The sequence below is a fragment of the Myxocyprinus asiaticus genome, chromosome 10 (genome assembly GCF_019703515.2).
Source record: "Myxocyprinus asiaticus isolate MX2 ecotype Aquarium Trade chromosome 10, UBuf_Myxa_2, whole genome shotgun sequence".
Classification (NCBI taxonomy): Eukaryota; Metazoa; Chordata; class Actinopteri; order Cypriniformes; family Catostomidae; genus Myxocyprinus; species Myxocyprinus asiaticus.
The window spans coordinates 32,097,756-32,118,230 of NC_059353.1; the positions used below are offsets into that span (position 1 = coordinate 32,097,756).

The following is a 20,475-nucleotide window of genomic DNA, read 5'->3' on the forward strand; positions in this document are numbered from 1 at the left end:
CGCGACAGCCCCTCCCTGGCGAATTCCCCTGTGGAAGGACCTTCTGTCTCAGGGACAGGGCACCATCTGGCACCCGCGCCCAGACCTCTGGAACCTCCACGTCTGGCCCTTGGACGGGACGCGGAAGACCTAAGTGGCCTACCACCAGCAGTGGTAAACACGATCACTCAGGCCAGAGCTCCCTACACGAGGCAGCTTTATACCCTGAAGTGGCGTCGGTTCATGAATTGGTGTTCTTCCCAAGCTGAAGACCCTCAGAGATGCACAGTCGGGTCCGTGCTTTCCTTCCTGCAGGAGAGGCTGGAGGAACAGCTGTCCCCCTCCACCTCGAAGGTGTATGTGGCCGCCATAGCGGCACACCATGGTACAGTGGACGGTAAGTCCTTAGGGAAGCACGACCTGATCATCAGGTTCCTGAGAGGTGTCCGGAGGCTGAATCCTCCTAGGCCATGCCTGTTCCCCTCATGGGATCTCTCCGTGGTCCTCATGGGCTTTCGCAGAGCCCCCTTTGAGCTGCTAGAATCAGTCGAGTTGAAAGCCCTCTCCTTGAAGATGGCCCTCCTGATAGCGCTCACCTCCATCAAGAGGGTCGGGGACCTGCAAGCGTTCTCTGTCAGCGATACCTGCCTGGAGTTCGGTCCGGGTGACTCTCACTTTTTTTTGTAAAGAAACCTTTTATTATTATTATTCTTTTTCTTTTTTTTTTGGAGCATATAAAAATACATTGCTTAAAATAAAATGTATTAAACGAACATTTTAAATGTAAACTTAATTTCTTTTTAAAGTGGGCAGCACAAATTAGAAATTAAACTGAGGACAACACTTCTATACCTGAAGCACAAGGGAGACCCAGAGGAAGACCACCATGAAGCCATCAAACATGCACCAGCGGTCTTTAACATAGGAGTTCTCTCCCTGGAAACAGAGGCAGGTGATAAGACTCAGACTGTAAATGAAAGTCCACAGGTGAGTGGCAGGTGGCCCACTAGTCTAATGAAAAGCTATGGTAGCTGTTAACAATAAAGACAACAAAATTCAGCACATAGAAGTGTGAGCACTTCAGAGCAGTTATCTTGTGAGACACTGCTTAACTAGTGTGCACCTTGAACACCTAAACAAGGCAGACACTGTTGTGACACAAAAAATATAAATAATAAGAACTATCACACTCTGCAGACAGGCCAGCAATAATATCACTGGTGTCAGAGCATTTTCCAAAAAATACTGGAAATAATACTGGAAAAAAACAGACAGGAAATGGGAGTCATTCATATGCATGCTCATGCAGCTGGTGCACCAGAAGTGACATCACAGATGTGACATGCTCAGGTTTATTTGCTTGAGCGCAGATTGTCTTCACACTCCAGTGGCCTTTTCATTGATAGAGAGGCAGATACTACAAAGTATAAAGCACTCCTGAGACAACAGCCCAAAATTCAAGATTTAAAAGCTTCCGATAAGATGCTACTCAAATAGGGAGGGAATGTCTGACAGACTTATTAAGGGCAACTGACCAATGCTTTATGGTTATTTTTACCATTAATTCAATGTTTAGACTACTTCGATTAGCAAATGTTCATAATACAGTCTCAAGAATATACCCAATGACCCAAAATATGCCTGCTAAGTGCTAACAACAAAAAAGAACAAAAAGGAAAAATAGAAGATTTCCACTGATCATAAGAAGGACTTCAAAGACATGAATACAAAAAAATAGGCTTAATTAGCAGAACAGAGGTTAGTGTCGCCAGTATAATAATGCAGTGAGTCACTCTTCTGCAAGAAAAATTAAAATGCATATGCTAATTTAGCATATAATTGGAGCAAGGTTAATCACCCTGTTCTCACATGATCTAAGGGCTAAGAGAAAAAATTAGTTACTCTATCTACTACAAAAAATGAAATGCTTTACATGCCATGTAATAAATAATAAAAAGAAAAGTCTTAATTTACAATACTCATCTCTTTGCTAGTTCAAGAGGCAAATTATTCACTATTTAATGTCTCTCTGTGCACTTGTTGTCCTTGATTTACCAATTAAACTGTCCACACATTATTTAACCATAATTAAAGGGCTCAAATCAGCCACCTGCCCATTTATTCACTTCCAAAAGACACCATTATATTTTCGTTACAAGCGAAGCCGTGACAACCCTGATAGAGTGCGTTACCTTGATGATACCCCTGATATGCATTTTGGCGATCATCTCTGCGGTGTAGAGGAACATGAGCAGTGTGTCCAGGGTGAAGGTGACGTACTGCAGGGGCGGGTAGTGCTCAAAGGTTTTAGGTGTGTTCATACACACAGAAATGACACTGATTATAGCACAGGCCCGCAGGAGAGAATGAACCCACTGAGGAGAAAAAGCATAGCGCAGCATCAATCAAAAAGTTTGGCATTTTTAAGGCACATGGTTTCTTTTTGCACAATGTCGTAACCAAGTGTGACGCGTCAAGTAATTTTTCTGTCCTTACTAAAAGCAAAGTGCTGTGGGAAAAAAAACACATAGCCAAACAGAACATACACTATATTGCCAAAAGTATTCGCTCACCCATCCAAATAATTGAATTCAGGTGTTCCAAATCACTTCCATGGCCACAGGTGTATAAAACGAAGCACCTAGGCATGCAGACTGCTTCTACAAACATTTGTGAAAGAATGGGCCGCTCTCAGGAGCTCAGTGAATTCCAGCGTGGTACTGTGATAGGATGCCACCTGTGCAACAAGTCCAGTCGTGAAATTTCCTCACTACTAAATATTCCACAGTCAACTGTCAGTGGTATTATAACAAAGTGGAAGCGATTAGGAATGACAGCATCTCAGCCACGAAGTGGTATGCCACGTAAAATGACAGAGCGGGGTCAGCGGATGCTGAGGCGCATAGTGCGCAGAGGTCGCCAACTTTCTGCAGAGTCAATCGCTACAGACCTCCAAAGTTCATGTGGCCTTCAGATTAGCTCAAGAACAGTGCGTAGAGAGCTTCATGGAATGGATTTCCATGGCCGAGCAGCTGCATCCAAGCCATACATCACCAAGTGCAATGCAAAGCGTCGGATGCAGTGGTGTAAAGCACGCTGCCACTGGACTCTAGAGCAGTGGAGATGTGTTCTCTGGAGTGACGAATCACGCTTCTCCATCTGGCAATCTGATGGATGAGTCTGGGTTTGGCGGTTGCCAGGAGAACGGTACTTGTCTGACTGCATTGTGCCAACTGTGAAGTTTGGTGGAGGAGGGATTATGGTGTGGGGTTGTTTTTCAGGAGCTGGGCTTGGCCCCTTAGTTCCAGTGAAAGGAACTCTGAATGCTTCAGCATACCAAGAGATTTTGGACAATTCCATGCTCCCAACTTTGTGGGAACAGTTTGGGGATGGCCCCTTCCTGTTCCAACATGACTGCACACCAGTGCACAAAGCAAGGTCCATAAAGACATGGATGAGCGAGTTTGGTGTGGAAGAACTTGACTGGCCTGCACAGAGTCCTGACCTCAACCCGATAGAGCACCTTTGGGATAAATTTGAGCGAAGACTGTGAGCCAGGCCTTCTCGTCCAACATCAGTGTCTAACCTCACAAATGCGCTTCTGGAAGAATGGTCAAAAATTCACATAAACACACTCCTAAACCTTGTGGAAAGCCTTCCCATAATAGTTGAAGCTGTTATAGCTGCAAAGGGTGGGCCGACATCATATTAAACCCTATGGATTAAGAATGGGATGTCACTTAAGTTCATATGCGTCTAAAGGCAGGTGAGCGAATACTTTTGGCAATATAGTGTATTTAATGCTTAAAGAATTAGTTCACCCAAAAATGAAAATTCTGTCATCATTTACTCACCCTTGTGTTTGTTCAGCCTGACATACTTTGTTCAGTGGAACAGAAAAGAAGATGTTTGGAATGATGTTCATGCTGCTCTTTTTCAAATAACAAAAGTATATAATGACCAGGGGCTGCCAAGCTCCTAAAAGTACAAAAAAAGCACTGTTGTGACACAACGTCAGGGTTCGGGTGTGGAAATGAGGAGATGCAGTGATATGCTTTTTATTCTCTTGCTTTCTCTTTTGTGTACAGCACAGGTACTTTTTGTTGCTTTTCACTCAGGCAATAATTCACTTTCAACATAAACACAAATGACTTCGAAAACACTCATTAGATCTTGAACACTCCGTAGAACACACGCCAATGCTGTACATTCATACTCTCTCTCACTTCTCTAGCATGTTCAGCTGTTTTTAAGGGCTCTCTCCACTATCACTGTAATGAGAAACAGCTGTTCGAAATCATGTCAACCTGCTTGACGAGCCACACCACTCCTCTCTCGCAAACAGACACACGACCACGCCACCATCACCACATTTGTCTATATGATTTGCGTGCTATATTTCGCTATATAGTATTTAAGTTTTATTCACTGAAAATCCTAGCCTCTGTTAGAGTATCATTATATCATTCATGCTTGCATTTATTCCAACATTCCCAGTTGTGTTCTACAGAAGACAGAAAATCCTCCGGGTGATGATGATGAGGATGAGTAAATGATGACAGAATTGTTTTTAGTTTTTGTGTCAACTTTTCCTTTAATATACAGATTTGTGGAGTGTGATACTGGACCAGTGTGATGTCACTGTGGGTGGGGATACCCAGTGTAATATGTTTATGTATCATATTGCCACATATTAGAACAATGTGTTAGCTGTTGACTGCTGCAAAAATCTCTTTTTGGGGGGTGTGGACCACATATTTTTGTGAACTGCTGCCACATAACGAGGATTCAGTGATTTCTTTACGTACTGGTTTGTTGATCCAAAGAATGTCGGCACTGTCGGTCAGTGTTTCGTCAGGCCCAAAGTCGGTGATGGGCTGGGCCTCGACCCGTGAGCTCTGCTTCCGCTTCAGCATGCTTGGGCTTGCTGTGCTATAGAGAGAGTGGATCTGAAAGACAGGAGCACATCGGTCATGAACAATAACTAAAATGATACATCGACCAAAGCTCAAATTGTGTTTGTTGCCATCTTATTTGTTTTTTATTGGATGCTGATGCTATTGTGCTCTATGTGCTGCAGGTAGGGCTGGACGATATGGCCAAAAATATTATCACAATATTTATTTTTTTCATGTCAATATTTATCACAATATACATTTTATTCCATTAATGGGGGAGGAAATGCATTCAATATGTTTGTTAGACCTCAAGAATGAATTAAATATAAATTGTTTTTTACAGTATAAGTAAACTCCAAAGGGTAGCTACTTTTAAAGTATACTCCTACATACATTTAATCCTACATAAGTTGTGTGACCTCTTTTCAATGAAATTTCGCCAATTTCTTCTTCAGTTGACGTTTGACTCTATTGAAAGACTTTCTTGTGACACTCAACACTACAGCTCATTAGATGGTGGTAATGCACCATAAGTTGGATAGCCAACTGCCAATAAACATTACAAGAAGAAGAAATACTTTCTTGCATGTGGCAGCGCTATAGGTTATGAAAAAAAACATGTTTAGGCTAACTAAATAGTACTTAAATAGACAGCAATGGTGTTGATGTCAGAGTTGTTGTGTTCAGTCAATAGCTGAACTGCATTATCAGTGCTGTCTTGTTCTGTACACAGATATCATATTAGCAGAACACCTAGCTATCGGCTACCTTTCCTCATTACTGGTTTGCATTACAGCAGGGCTTATATAGATGCAAGCCAACTTCCTAACCGACTGAATTCATAACTGTGATCCAGTTAGCTAGTTGTGTGTATAACTTTGCCGAAATGCTTATGTTTTTAGCGACACTACCTGATCTGATCGTCTAGATGTAGAACATAGGCTAACTATAAAAAATTACTCAAATATTTATAATTGATATTGAAAATATATATATTTTTCAATATCGATATAGATTTATCGACCAGCCCTAGGTGTAGGCTACTAATAGGGAAAGAAAAGTGCAATTTAGTTTATTGGGGGGGTCAGTTTAATTTGATGAAGTAAATGATAAGTGCCGTAATTATTTGGTATAAAAAATGACCTTACATCTAGTGGAGATATAACTACACAGGCAAGCAAACAGATTTGGGCTACGTCTTCATTGTGGCTGTACAGTACAACATGAGAACAAAGCACTGTAAGGTACCTGACAGTATGTATTGTAGAGTTGCATAGCCACTGCTAAACACAATCAAGCATGTGATGTACATAAAACAAAGACTGTTGACCTCACACAGAAATACTGACTTACCCTCTGCAAAGATCACACTGGATCTTCACCATAACATAAAATGACAGGCAACCGATATTGCAGAATATTGGCAAATGGGCCATTCTTACCAAGGACAATAATAAAAACATGGACATCACACACTCACTGAAACAAAGTGCACATACCAACGGGAAAAGTAAAGCTGAAATTGTTCCAGCACTGCACATAACATGCGATCAGGCATACCCTGTAAATAACACACAACAGTTAGTTTACATGGCATATGGTGTACCAAATGGGTACAATTATATCGACAAATAATGTCCACCACATCAGACAAGGCATATATGCAACACTGAGTGGAGGAGTCGTGGACGGATGAGATTTTAGGACCAGGTTACTCACGGTCAGGCTCCTCATTGGTGCATTCATCCCCGGCATAGAGAGGGGTGGAATTCAGTATGAAAGACAGTTGATTGGTGGAGTTGAGGCCTGTCCTGCAATAACACAATACAGCAAGTCTTTTATTTTATTGATAACCCCATTACCTATAAATAAGTGTGGTCAATGAATGCTACATATAACATCTGAAAACTTGACCTTTACATGTGATATCAACACAAAATAGCTCACAGCACAAATTATTTCACATGCCCAGTCAGGTAATGCATGTGTAAACTTCAAGTGTAAAACACTGTACAACTTGATGAAGTGCTTCTGCCAGAGTTGGTATGCATTTCTAAGTCAGCCTTAACATAAAATATTGAAACATCAAGGTCATTTAAAGGTAATTTTAGCAGAATTTGGCAGGGTGCGAATTTAAATTAAAACAGTAAGCACTGTCAACCCTTTAATTTCGCACATCATTCAAAAACAATTGCTACACTGCAAAGTCTACAAAACTAAGTTGTATCTTAAAGGTCTTGCATTTGCTTCAAGAACATTGTGGCCCTCTCAGAACAGCTCCTTCGTAGTCAAAGGCATTTTGCAAAGTAATTGCTACATTTAGAAAGTGTTGATAGACAGAGGTTTGAAGACATTGAAAACAAAATAACAGGGTGTAAGTGCAGTAATGTGGGAGTAAGTTGCAGAACACTACAATTAACTTTTTGAGAAAGGACTATTTGCCTAAAGGCAGGATGCAATCACTAAACATTTTAATGGTGGATGCAGAGATCCACTGGTGTCGTGAGTTTACTTTTAGGCTCATTTGTTACATAAGCAGTTTGTTTTATTTTATTTTTATTTTTTAACATTAGATTGAATAGACTATAAGAAGGATAACTATTTTGGTTTCTAAAATGTGCTGCACAATTAATTGATATAAAATCGAAATTGCGATATGACCTTGCATGATTATTAAACCGCAAAGGGCTACGACAATTAATTAAAGCGCTGCTTGCTTTAAGGATTATGCGCACTGTTCTGCCCAGTCCGTATCATGTTAGTGCATTATTACAGTGTTTTCAGTGGCTACATTGCAGTTCTGTGCTTCACAACTCCGTCTCGTGCTCAGAGTAACAGATGTGCTCTGAGTTCAGTTACATTTGCTTACATGCGCTGAGGATGTCATTTTTAAAGCGCTCCAGATTTGCTTTAATTTCACTTTTGCATAATTCCAAATATGCTTGGCTACTACAAGTTAATATACAAATTCAAATAATACACCACATGGCAAAAGTATTTGTGGACAGAGGAGGAGAATATGTTAAAATGAGATGCACCAGAGAAACTAGCGTGCAGCCATCTTGAAAATGTTGTCTTGGAACTTCTGGTCTAGTGTTTTATATATAGATATCTATGGTGTCGATCTCAAAGTAATTAGCTAGCTGTGATGAGGAGGAGGGTGGGGCCGGGCCGGATGCGGCAGTTCAGGAGAGAGAGAGCCACACGCAGCTGACGTGTGTGTGTGTTTATGTTTGTGTCATTTTGTTTAAATTAAATATCACTTTGACTTTTCAGCTGGTTCCTGCCTCCTCCACGCCCATTTTAACCATGTTACATTGGTGCCAAAACCCGGGAAGGAGGAGGGATGTGCTGTCGTGGAGTCCTTGCCACTGCCGTCCGCCAAAAGGAGCAGCCGTGGAGGAACGGCCGCTGTCCGCGAGGGGAAGAGGGGCTCGCTGCCAGCCGCCTGGAGCGGTGGAGCCGGTGCCAGAGGCGGAGGGGCTCGCTACTGCCGCCAGAACGTGGAGGGGCGTTCCATCCGCCAGGGGTCGGAGGACTCACTGCTGTCCACCCGGGGGGGGAGTGGCTGTCGTCCGCCAGAAGGTGAAGGAGTGTTCGAGGACCAGGCGACGGCATGTCTGGGAACCGGCGAGCAATTTGTTTTCTCTCTCTTTCTCTCACTGTCGCTCCACCTCGCACTTTCCCTCTCCTCTTCTCCCTCCTAGGTCTTGAGAGAGGTGGGGAAAGCCTGCCGGCAGGCGCAGCCGTAAAGGCAACACTCCCCCCTCGGAAAGGGGGCGGGGGGATGTACGTCATGCCGGGGTTCCCAAGCCTGAGGCAAAGGAGGGAGTGTGACGAGAGGGCGGGGCCGGACTGTGAGTGTGCACGGCCTTACCCCAATCGGGCTAATCAGCCAAGGAGAGGGATAAAGCCGAGCCAGATGCAGCAGTTTGAGAGAGAGAGAGCCACATGCAGCTGTCGTGTGTGTGTTTGTGTTTTGTGTCTTTTTACGTTTTCATTAAAATATTACTTTGATGCTTCGTCCGGTTCCTGCCTCCTCTTTGCCCATTTTAACCGTGTTACATTTGTTCCGAAACCCGGGAGGGAGCAGGGATGCACTGTCATGGAGTCCTCGCCACTGCCGTCCGCCTAAAGGAGCAGCCGCAACCATCCGCTGGGGGCTGGAGGAGTCGCTGCCAGCCGCCTGGACGCAGAGGAATGGCCGCCGTCCGCAAGGGGAGGAGACAGGAACCGGCTGAACAGTCAAAGTAATATTTAATTTAAACAAAAAGACACAAGCATAAACACACACGGCAGCTGCGTGTGTCTCTCTCTCTCCCGAACTGCCACATCCGGCTTGGCCTTATCCCACTCCTCGGCTGATTAGCCCGATTGGGGGCCGGCACGCTCACAGCCCGGCCCCGTCCTCCTCCTCGTCACACTAGCAAAGTGGATTTACAGGTTATAGAGTTGCCAAAAGTTATCATGAGAATTTTAAAGTGTTGTTGGATGTTATTACAACTGGAAGCAGAACGGGAAGATTTTAAAACAAGAGTACTTCATTCTAGCGGTCGACCGACAGTGGATTTTGCCGGTACCGATAACTAGGTGGTGGAAAAGGCTGATAAACAATTAATCGGGCGATAGTTTTATACAATAAATTTATAGAATGATAAAAAAAAAAAAAGTATTTCCTTACTATGAAGGGTACATACATTGAGGCTACAAGAGTCCAAAATTAATAAAATCTCAATAGCAGTTTATTGTGCAACCAAAATCTCAATAATAACTAGAAACATTAAGATTTGGTGCATTACAGGGGACTTTCAACAAGTCCAAAATAACCCTGGAACTATTACTTTGAAATTACAGAGACTTGACTAACTTACAATACTCTTTTTGGTATTCACCAAATTATGCTTTTTATAGCCTATAAGTTCACCAGATGTGGAGTTTATATGTATATATTTCACCAGATGAGGTTTATTGATGAGGAATACTTTAAGAGTAAATTTAATCCTTTTTAAAATGTGGGGTGACAAATTAATTTTAAAAAGTACAAATATAATTACCTTAATATAATGTTATAAACTTGCATGTGAAATAATACTAGCTATCACTGTTTGAAATTTCATATAAAACACATATTTTATCAACTATTAACTATGAATTAAGTTGAAACCTAAACAAATTAATTACACATATAACAACTAAAAGATTGTACGATGAAAAAGTGCAGTGTGTCATAGCTGTCTGAATGTAATCTACCAGGTCCAATTTACCTCGATGAGTGTCGGAAAAAAACGAACATTTATAGTGATAGAAAAAACACCTCACGAGCATTTTCACATAGTAAATGTGTGCTGCAGACTCACACCTTCAACTCTTGGTAAAAAATTATTTCTGTGCTCCAACACAATCCATTTTGATCAACTCTTCTCAGTAGCTTCAATGCAACTGGAGGTTAAGAGACAAAACACGGAAGGGCTGAGTGCTGAAAAGGGGAGGGGATGAATAAGGTGAATACAGCTGTTGTAAATTCTGCTACACGGGAATTCTTCATGCAGTTGTCCAACAAAATAAAAGCTTAGAACTCATTATGCCCCGTGCAATTTAAGATTTTATTACAGAAATATATTAATATTGTATAATAATAATAATCAATATAATATTATAATATACAATAATGTAATATTCAAATTGACTGGGTTCCAAAAAAGAATGATGATGAATAGTGGGCTGAGACACCCATCACATTTTTTTTTTTTTTTTTTATCATTTCTTTCTTTGTGGCTGAAGTGAAAAGGGTCTAAGTTTTATTGTTTTTGTTTGTTTTTTAAAGGGATAGTTTACCCAAAAATGAAAATACTCATCATTTACTCACCTTCATGCCATCCCAGATGTATATGACTTTCTTTCTTCTGCAAAATACAAATTAAGATTTTTATAAGAATATTTCAGCTCTGTAGGTCCTCACAATGCACATGCTTTAAAACTCTGTACGATATATATTTCATTTCCTATGCCCTGGCTTATAGGAAAAAGCCACTACAAAATAAGAACCGTCCTGGACCAAAAGTAAGAACCTTCTTGGACTAAGAGGATATGGAATAGAGTTTCCTTTTGCATTGGAATGGACGGAGGAATTCTGTGAATGGAAAATGTTTTGACTTGCGCATATGGCAGAGTGAGTGACTACTATTGGAGTGTGGATCGCTTACCTGATGTGTTGCAGAATCTTGCCATCTTGAACTGAACAGAGTGTTTATGCTTTAAACTTGAGAATGCAGAGAAGTCTCCGAAGCCCTATGATACGCCGGTGAGTGAACCTCTCCTTCTTTGAGTGATATTTATCACATTATGAGATGATGATACGGGATGAAGTTTGAATCGCGGCCTGAGTTTGAATGTTTATGTTGCTACCATCAACAATGCTTTCGGTTTGCTGCGTTTTGTTGTGTTGAAGTGGATCTCACTCTGTTCAGTATTATTATCTTCACTTTGTGGCTTGCTTATTGAACACGCTTAAAGGAAACACGCTTATGTGCGCAATGAGTGTTATTGAAAAAATGAATAATGATGAATTCATGAGTGCAAAGGATGATGTTGAAAGTAATTCAGTGCATGGCCATGCTGTTATTGAAAGAAACAGTGCTGTTGAAACCAAGAAAAGAGTAAGGAAAATGACTGACAAGGGTGTTTCATTGTCTATTGAGAATTTGCAAAGGCAATGTAAATCAAATTCACTCAAGCAAATAAAGTTAAACAAAGGGTCAATGATCTTCTTTCTGGAAAAGTGATCAAAGAAACAGTTTGCAAAATATATGTGCAAAAATATTTCAGGAGTTTTGAAACACTGTGCAAAGATGCCATTGAAACTCATAATTCATTGCTGGAAATGCCAGTGCTTCAAACTGAGTATGAACAGCAACAAAGGTGGCTTTTTGGCAAAATGAAAGAAAATAATGAGTTTATCACCGATGTCAAACAATGGTTACCAGATGCTGGAGTTTTATTTGATGATGGAATGCCCTTTATAGGCACAAATTTAAATCCTGATGACAGTGTATTCAATGCTTCAAAGAAAGGATCTCACTTTAAAACCCATTCCTCATCTGGTTCTTCGAAGGCTTCAAGCACTGCATCTGCTCATCTCAAAGCTAAAGCTGAAAAGGCAGCCTTTTGCAATCCGTAGCCGCATTAAAGAAATTGCATGTTCTTGAGGCCAAAGAGGAAGATCTCCAAAGACAAAAGGAGAAACTGCGGCGAGAAAAGGAACAATTACAAATGGAATCAAAATTAGCTGCTGCTACTGTAAAATTGTCTGTGCTGGAATCAAGTGAAGGAAGTGTTGAAGGAATGAGTGAGGAAGACGATCCAATGAATGCATATTATGTGAAGCATGTAAAATCATGTACATCAAATAAATGCTCTAACCCAAAGGCGCCTTTACAACAAAGAAATGTAAGTTCTCAACATGACAATTTCATTGTACATCCAAAGGAGAGATTAAGCATGCAAACTCAAGCACCAGCTTCAAGGCACTGTAAACTTTCATTTGAAAAGCAGCCTGAAGTTTCAGCTTCAAGTTCCTATGGGCCTGAAGATAACATTCACACACAACATTTGTTGCCGCCTCAAATTACCACTCATGATTCTACTCAAAGTCCTATCTTGTATGATGTTGTACAGCAGCAAAATAACATTACTGCTCAATTGCTTCAACAGCCAGCTTTGGTTTCTCTTCCACCTCAAAGGATATTGGAGTTTGATGTAGATCCATTGCAGCATGGCTCTTTTATTAAAGCTTTTGAACAAGCCATTGAAAAGAAAACAGGTGACAAGCAAGAATGACTCTATTGTCTAGAGCAATATACAAGAGGACGCCAAGAGAGTTAGTCCGTAGTTGTCACAATATGAGAGCTGATCAAGGATATGATCGAGCAAAGAATCTGCTCAAAGAACATTTTGGTAGTGAAATTAAAGTAACAGCAGCATATATGGAGAAGGTCATGAGCTGGCCTATGATAAAGTTTGAAGATGTTGATGCTTTGGAGTCTTTTTCAATATTTCTGAGAAGCTGTTGTAATGTAATGGAAGATTTACAGCATATGGACGAAATGAATGTTCCATCTAACCTTCGACTCATTGCGATGAAGTTGCCTTACAAGTTTCGAGAAAAGTGGAGGGCTGCTGCCTGTGAGCTACAGAAGCGTCGCAGCAACAGGGCCATGTTTCTGATTTGGTGAGTTTTATTGAGCAGGTAAAGATTCTTTCTGATCCATTGTTTGGAGATCTACAAAGGCATCCTCTTTATTTTGTGTCAAAGCTAAGCCTAAATCTACCAGTAAAGGTCTTGCAACTGTTGCAGCTGTTCATACTGTTTCAGAGTTGTGTCCATCTGAAGTACAAATTACCTGTACTAATCCTGCTCAACTGAAAGACAACAGTAAAATGTGTATTGTCTGTAAATGCTGCCATTCATTGGAAAGATGTTCTCGTCTAAAGAACATGACACAGAGAGAAAAACTGAACATCTCAAAAGAAAATAGATCCTGTTTTGGGTGCTTGAAGACTGGACATGTAAGTAAAGATTGCAGAAACCCATTAATCTGTGATGTCTGCAATCAAAGGCTTCACATAGAAACCAAAGGCAAACCATCACCATTACCAGTAAAAAAATGCTCTTGCTACTTTGCAGGCTTGTGGTCAAACTGGGGCTGGGAACGAGGAGTGTGTTCTGTCTATCATTCCAGTACAATTCAAGGCAAAGTCAGGTAGCAAGATTGTCAAAACCTATGCGTTTTTGGATCCTGGAAGTTCAGACAGTTTCTGTACAGAACATCTTATGAGAAAACTGAATCTTACAGGAACAAGAAGCTCCATACTGCTCCATACTTTAGGCCAAGAAAGGTCAGTAGACACATTCATGCTCCATGGTCTTCAAATTTCAAGCCTAGAAGGACAAACATTTCTGTATTTACCAGAGCTGTATACTCAAGAATCAATGCCTGTGAGCAAAAATAACATTTTCACACAGGATGACTTGAAGGATTACCCATATTTGGAGAGTATCAGAATCCCCAGTATTAATGCAGAGGTTGAACTGTTGATTGGTATCAATGCATCAAATCTTATGGAACCGTGGGAAATCATTAACAGCCAAGGCGGGGGACCCTATGCTGTCAAGACCCTATTGGGGTGGGTCGTGAATGGGCCACTAAGAGGTGGTAATAGTGGCAAAGGGAAGACTGGCTGTCCTGTAGTCACTGCCAATAGGATCTCAGTTGCCAGGCTGGAGGATCTGTTGATTGCTAAATGTAATCATGATTTTAATGAGGAAACTGTCAGACAATGATGTTACCATGCCCAGAAATGACCAACAGTTCATGGAAATAATGGAAACCACAATCAAGTTTGAAAAAGGTAATTATTGTATTGACTTACCTTTTAAGTTTCCTGATGTCATCATGCCAAACAACTGCAGTGTTGCAGAACAGCATGTCCTGGGTCTACAAAGGAAGTTTAAAAGAAATCGAGAATATCAGCAAGAGTACGCATCTTTTCTGTCTTAAGTTATTGACAAGGGATATGCAGAGGTAGTACCACCTCACCAGTTGAAACGAGAAGATGGTAAGGTTTGGTACATACCACACCACAGTGTATATCATCCGAAAAATAAAACTCTAAGAGTAGTGTTCGATTGTGGTGCAGTGTTTAAAGGAACCTCTCTGAATGGTCAGCTGCTGCAGGGTCCCTATCTCACCAACTCTCTGCTGGAAGTTCTTACGAGGTTCAGACAGAAGCCTGTTGCTTTGATAGCTGATATACAAGCCATGTTTCATCAGGTAAAGGTTTCTCAGAAACATGTTGACTTTCTGCGTTTTTTGTGGTATCCCAGTGGTGATGTTACACAGAATGCTATGGAATATAGGATGAAAGTTCATCTTTTTGGGGCAGCGTCCTCACCCAGCTGTGCTAACTATGCATGGAGGAGGATCATACAAGACCATCAAGCACAGTTTGACACTTGTGTTTTGAATACTATTCTTCAGAACTTTTATATGGATGACTGTTTAACATCTTTTCCTACAGAAGCTGAAGCACTCCATATGGCTCAGAATCTCATTGCTGTTTGTGCCAAGGGAGGATTTCAGTTGTCAAAATGGATGAGTAATAGTCACATCATTATGACCAGCATTCAAGATGAACATAGATCAAAGGCAATCAAAGAGCTTGATTTGGATAAAGATGATCTACCAATGGAAAGAGTACTTGGTCTGCACTGGTGTATTGAAAATAATAACTTCACCTTTAGGTTATCCATAAAAGAGCATCCTCACACAAGACGTGTCATGTTGTCTGTGGTTAGTTCTATCTATGACCCCTTGGGGTTTCTTTCACCATTTACTCTGCCTGTAAAACAGGTGCTCCAAGAAATGTGCAAGTGCAAAGCTGGCTGGGATAAGATTCCACACGTCTTCTCTCAGCGATGGACAAGATGGCTGGCTAACTTGCACTGCATAGCAGAACTGAAAGTAGACCGGTGTGTAAATCCCAAGGACTTTGGACCATCCGAACATGCTCAGCTCCACCACCTCTGATGCCAGCGAGTGTGGCTATGGGACAGTGTCATACTTTAGGTTGGTGAATAGTAGATAAAGGACTGCAGTTACATTTATGTTAGGAAAGTCAAGAGTTGCTCCATTAAAACAGATGACAATCCCAAGGTTGGAACTTACGGCTGCTGTTCTCGCTCTACGAGTCGATAGAATGTTAAAAAGGGAGTTGCAGATTCATCTGGACTCATCTGTGTTCTGGACAGACAGCATGACTGTACTGAGATATAACCAAAATGAAACTAAGCGGTTCCACACCTTCGTAGCAAATAGAGTAGCTGTCATAAGAGACTCAACAGATGTTGTGCAATGGAGGCACATAAAGTCACATTTGAATCCAGATGATGAGGCATCTAGGGGTCTTTGTGCTGAAGAATTTTTAGCATGTAAAAGATGGCTTAAGGGACCTGATTTTCTTTTAAAGGAAGAAGAATAATGGCCCAAGTCCAACATGAATCAGTTGTCAATACCTCCAGATGACCCAGAGGTTAAAGTGGAATGCACTGCACATGTCTTTGCCTGTCAGGTTTCAAAGTCTCCTACCAGTCGGTTTCTAAGCTATTTTTCTGATTTTGCAAGACTTAAAACCTCTGTAGCATGGATGCTCAAGGTCAAGGAGATGCTTATGCAGCTTGTGAAACAGAGGAGGGCTTTACAGGCATCTACTTGTGCAAAAGATGTTCCAGACACTGAAGCAAATAGATTTCATGCAACAAGAAAGATGAAGGCCAAAATGGATGGCAAATCATTGACTGCTGATGATCTCATGAGAGCAGAAACTGCTACTATTCAGTATTATCAACAAGAGAGATTTTCTGATGAGATTATTGCATTGAAAGCAAGAGCTTCTGTCAAGAAAAAAAGTGACATCTTTAGGCTTGATCCAGTGTTGGAAAATGGTTTTATGAGAGTAGGAGGGAGACTTGCTAAGGCTGCCATGCCTGAGGAAGAAAGACAATATAAAATTATATTGTCTAAGGACCAGGCTATTTCTCAACTTATCTTGAAGCATGTACATCAGCAACTGGGCCATGCAGGAAGAAATTAAATGTTGTCATTTCTCTGTAAGCATTACTGGATAACTAACGCTAATTCTGCTTGTCGAAAAATAATCTCTGACTGTGTCATATGTCGTCATCTTCAAGGAAAGGTCGCAGAGCAAAAAATGTCTGACTTGCCAGCAGAGAGAGTTTTACCTGATTTACCACCATTCACAAACGTTGGTGTTGACTACTTTGGACCCACTGAAATCAAGAGAGGTCGAGGAACAGATAAACGCTACAGGGTAATTTTCACCTGCATGGCAAGCAGGGCTATACATTTTGAGATGGCTTATACTTTAAATACAGACTCCTGTATTAATCGCCGGTTTATGTGTCGTCGTGGTCAAGTTGCCCAGTTGAGATCAGATAATGGTACAAATTTTGTCGGAGCTGAGCGGGAGCTGAGGGAAGCAGTAGCTGGGTTAGACCATAACAAGATCCAGCATGCATTGTCATCAAGAGGACTTAAGTGGATATTCAACCCTCCTGCTGAGTCTCACATTGGCGGAATTTGGGAGAGGCTTATTCGGCTTGTGAAAAAGGTGTTGTATTCAACCATTAGACAACAATCTATGGATGATGAAAGCTTTCAAACTCTTCTGTGTGAGACAGAAGCAATCCTTAATGCCCATCCCATTACGAAATCCTCTGACGATGTGAATGATCTTGAGGCACTTACGCCTAATCATATTCTCCTTCTAAAGACTAAACCACTAACGATTCCTGGAGTTTTCGATGAAGGAGATTTGTACATCAAGAAATGATGGAGACAGGTACAATACTTGTCAGATCTCTTCTGGAAAAGATGGGTAAGGGAATATTTACCATTACTACAACAGAGACAGAAATGGATAAAATTTTACCATGGGAGACACTGTTGCTATCATGGATCCTGTAGCTCCTCGTGGCTCCTGGTTGATGGGAAGAGTAATTAAAACATATCCTGATAAAAATGGATTTGTTTGATCAGTCCAACTTAAGACAAAAACAGGGCAGCTGGATAGGCCATATCCAAAATCTGTTTACTGCTGGAAGATGAGCACTGAGCTGGGGGGGGCGGGACGGGGGGGGGGCGGGACAGGTGGCGGGAACATATGGTTCTTACCATAGATCCACATGCTTTAAAACTCTGTACGATATATATTTCATTAAATGGACAACGAAGCGTTTGCAATGGATATCGTTGTGTGGACATTGTTTATTCCAAACTATGAGTAAATAACATCTTACCACCTTGCACTGGCTTATAGGAAAAAGCCACTAAATGCTGCCTTTATGTGCTTTTGGAGCTTCAAAATGTTGGTATGCATTCACCTACAGGACCTACATTGCTGAGATATTCTTCTAAAATTCTTAATTTGTGTTCTGCTGAAGAAAGAAAGTCATACATATCTGGGATTGCATAAGCGTGAGTAAATGATGAGAGAATTTTCATTTTTGGGTGAACTATTCCTTTAAGAAGACTCAGTTGTGAACCTACAACAACTGGACTAGTCTGAGAACACAGGCAATATATTACCAAATTTTGGTCAAAAGAAATCACTTACTAGTTTTTGTTTATCACATTGCATGTCTAAAACATTGCAAACCTTCTCTAGATTAGATGTTCATTCCTACATCACATTTTCATTTTCATTATGCTTGAACCAAGTTATGTACAAAAACTACAGAAAAGCCAGAGACAAAAAGGAAATTGCATCCTTCTCTCTGGCTGTAGCTACCACTGATAACGTTATACAAAAACAACTAAACTTATCAAACGTACACCAATTGCCATTGCATTACTGAATGCTAATCACAAGCTGGATCACATGACTAAAAGAATATTAAATCTGTTAAAATAATGTTTGATTTTGAAGAAAGACCTGAGTTGCTACCTACTTCCTGGTAGGGACTGCCCAAAAGTACATATCCTTCTTTCTCTGTCTGCCATTTTACAGCACCTGTCTCCAAAGATATATATATATTAGATGTAACAACAAAATATACAAAATATTCACTTTAGGCTATGTGGCAAACCGGAACGCAATGACATCAGCCCTGATGCTAGGAGATTCCTCCTGCTGCTGCAGGGTTACCATGGCAACAGAGGAGAACAGAGCTGCAGCCGCTTTACCTCTCACTAAATAAACTCTTACGCAAAAACACAAGCGTTACATAAAATATAAAGCCAAGTCGAACATGTCGTTGCATACGTTCTTGTCTAAATGTGTCACAAGCGTATCCAAAAGTATTTTAAATCCATGACAGCGGTGTATTTTTGAACAAAGGCCTTTGGCTGCGCAGTCGGCGCATACACTTCCTGGTAGACATACAAATAAGCCGAACAAAACAAAATACATCTCTAATATCACACTGTAAGCGAACTCACAAGGCGAAAAAAAGAGGGGGAGGGAGTGAGGCTCTTTTGACTTACTGGTTATTGAAGTATCGTCGTTAGTGCGGTGTATAGTCCATGACTCGTTCTATGAAGCTCGAACTTCAGTACACAGCAGCCGTGCGAGTGCTGCGCACGGGACGCGCGTGACCCGCTACAGCAGAGCGCACGGGATGAGATCCCGCAGGCCTATATATGTTCACACTCAAGACTGATATGTGCAGGTTTGTCTGTTTTTTTTTTATTATTATTATTATTATTTTTTTTTTTTTTTTTTTTTTTTTGCACAGTTCATTCTGAAAGCAGATTAAATTTAATTGAATTAAAAAACTGGGTTTGAAATATAATTTTGGTAATTGTTAAACGTTATATTATTTATTATTTATTATTTATATTAAACTACTAAATTAGCAGATTAGTTAGCCCAACAAATTAAATTCTGTCATTATTTACTGACCCTATTGTCGCCCTAACCCTGAATGATATCCACACGGTTGTTTGGCATTTCATGAAAAATGAATTAGTCGCTTTCAAGTCCCAAAAAGAACTAAAACACCACTATAAAACTATAGTTAAAGCTAACGTAATTGATACATCTCTTGCAATACATGCCGAGTATTCTAAAGACATGTGATCACTTCTGAGTAATTAACAGTCCAAAATCTAAGTTGTTGTTATTAACTCTCAATCCAATCATTTGGCAAGCTCCCTAATCAAATATGGCGACTGCGACGCAAGTTGACGTCATGAAGTTTGATCACGAGACGCGCAAATAATGTGGTTTGATGTTACTGGCGTCCAACTTGCAATATTTTGGATCTTATGCTTAGTTTTACAGTTTTCTACTAATAACATTTCACAACCTTTACATTTTTAAATAATTGTCCTGTTAATATTTGATTCCTTGAATCACACTTAGTAGGCTACCGTGTTAATTTATCAGGGTGCTTGGTGCCTTCACAGTTGTCTGTTGCTATATAACTTGATTTGTTCATTCATTCAATCATTCATTCATTTGAAAGTGGATTCTAGATGAAAAAAAAAAATAGACAGATCTTTTAAGCACAGTGCAGTCTATTTGTTCGGAAGTACCTCTATGGGGCAATAAAAAATATTTCTCCAGAATCTTCATTTAATGTTTCTTTTTATTATTCTGTTTTCTGTTTTATTCTGTATTTGTACCATAATAGATTCATGAATGAGTGAAAGATATCCAAATTACTTGAAATGGTTTTGTAATTTAATTGGGTCATTCCATGGTATTCAGTTATATTTCTACTTTTTTTCAACTACATTTGATTAATTGTCTGAATACTCCACAACATTAGGCACACATTAAACCTCCAACAAATCATATTTTCCCACCTCAGGCATCAAAGCCATTTTATTATTTCCTTTTTTTCTGACATAATGGAAGTTGTTTGAAAATGATTCTACACAATACTTGTTAATGTTATAAAATAAACATCTACCTACTGCTTATGTTTCCCTCATTTAACATTTATGACAGTTTTCTCAGTTTTATGTGATGAAGCTACAAATCGGCAAATTATGCATCTGTGGTCTCATTAATTTTG

The 20,475-nt window shown here is 40.4% G+C and overlaps 1 protein-coding gene across 2 annotated transcripts in view; it reads right to left on the reverse strand.

Annotated features, from left to right (window-relative positions):
• LOC127447166 (sodium leak channel NALCN-like) overlaps nucleotides 1–19,045 on the reverse strand; it is a 180,437-nt gene extending 161,392 nt beyond the window's left edge. The window contains exons 1-6 of one of the 2 annotated variants that reach the window (XM_051708786.1): nucleotides 18,938–19,045; nucleotides 6,597–6,688; nucleotides 6,377–6,438; nucleotides 4,788–4,928; nucleotides 2,172–2,354; nucleotides 832–915 (exon numbers count right to left, since the gene is read on the reverse strand). In XM_051708786.1, coding sequence (XP_051564746.1) covers nucleotides 832–915; nucleotides 2,172–2,354; nucleotides 4,788–4,928; nucleotides 6,377–6,418 — 450 coding nt within the window. In that variant the 5' untranslated portion in view covers nucleotides 6,419–6,438; nucleotides 6,597–6,688; nucleotides 18,938–19,045. The remainder of the gene's footprint in view (nucleotides 1–831; nucleotides 916–2,171; nucleotides 2,355–4,787; nucleotides 4,929–6,376; nucleotides 6,439–6,596; nucleotides 6,689–18,937) is intronic. The other variant, XM_051708787.1, reaches the window with a different exon arrangement.
• Nucleotides 19,046–20,475: the final 1,430 nt, after the last annotated feature.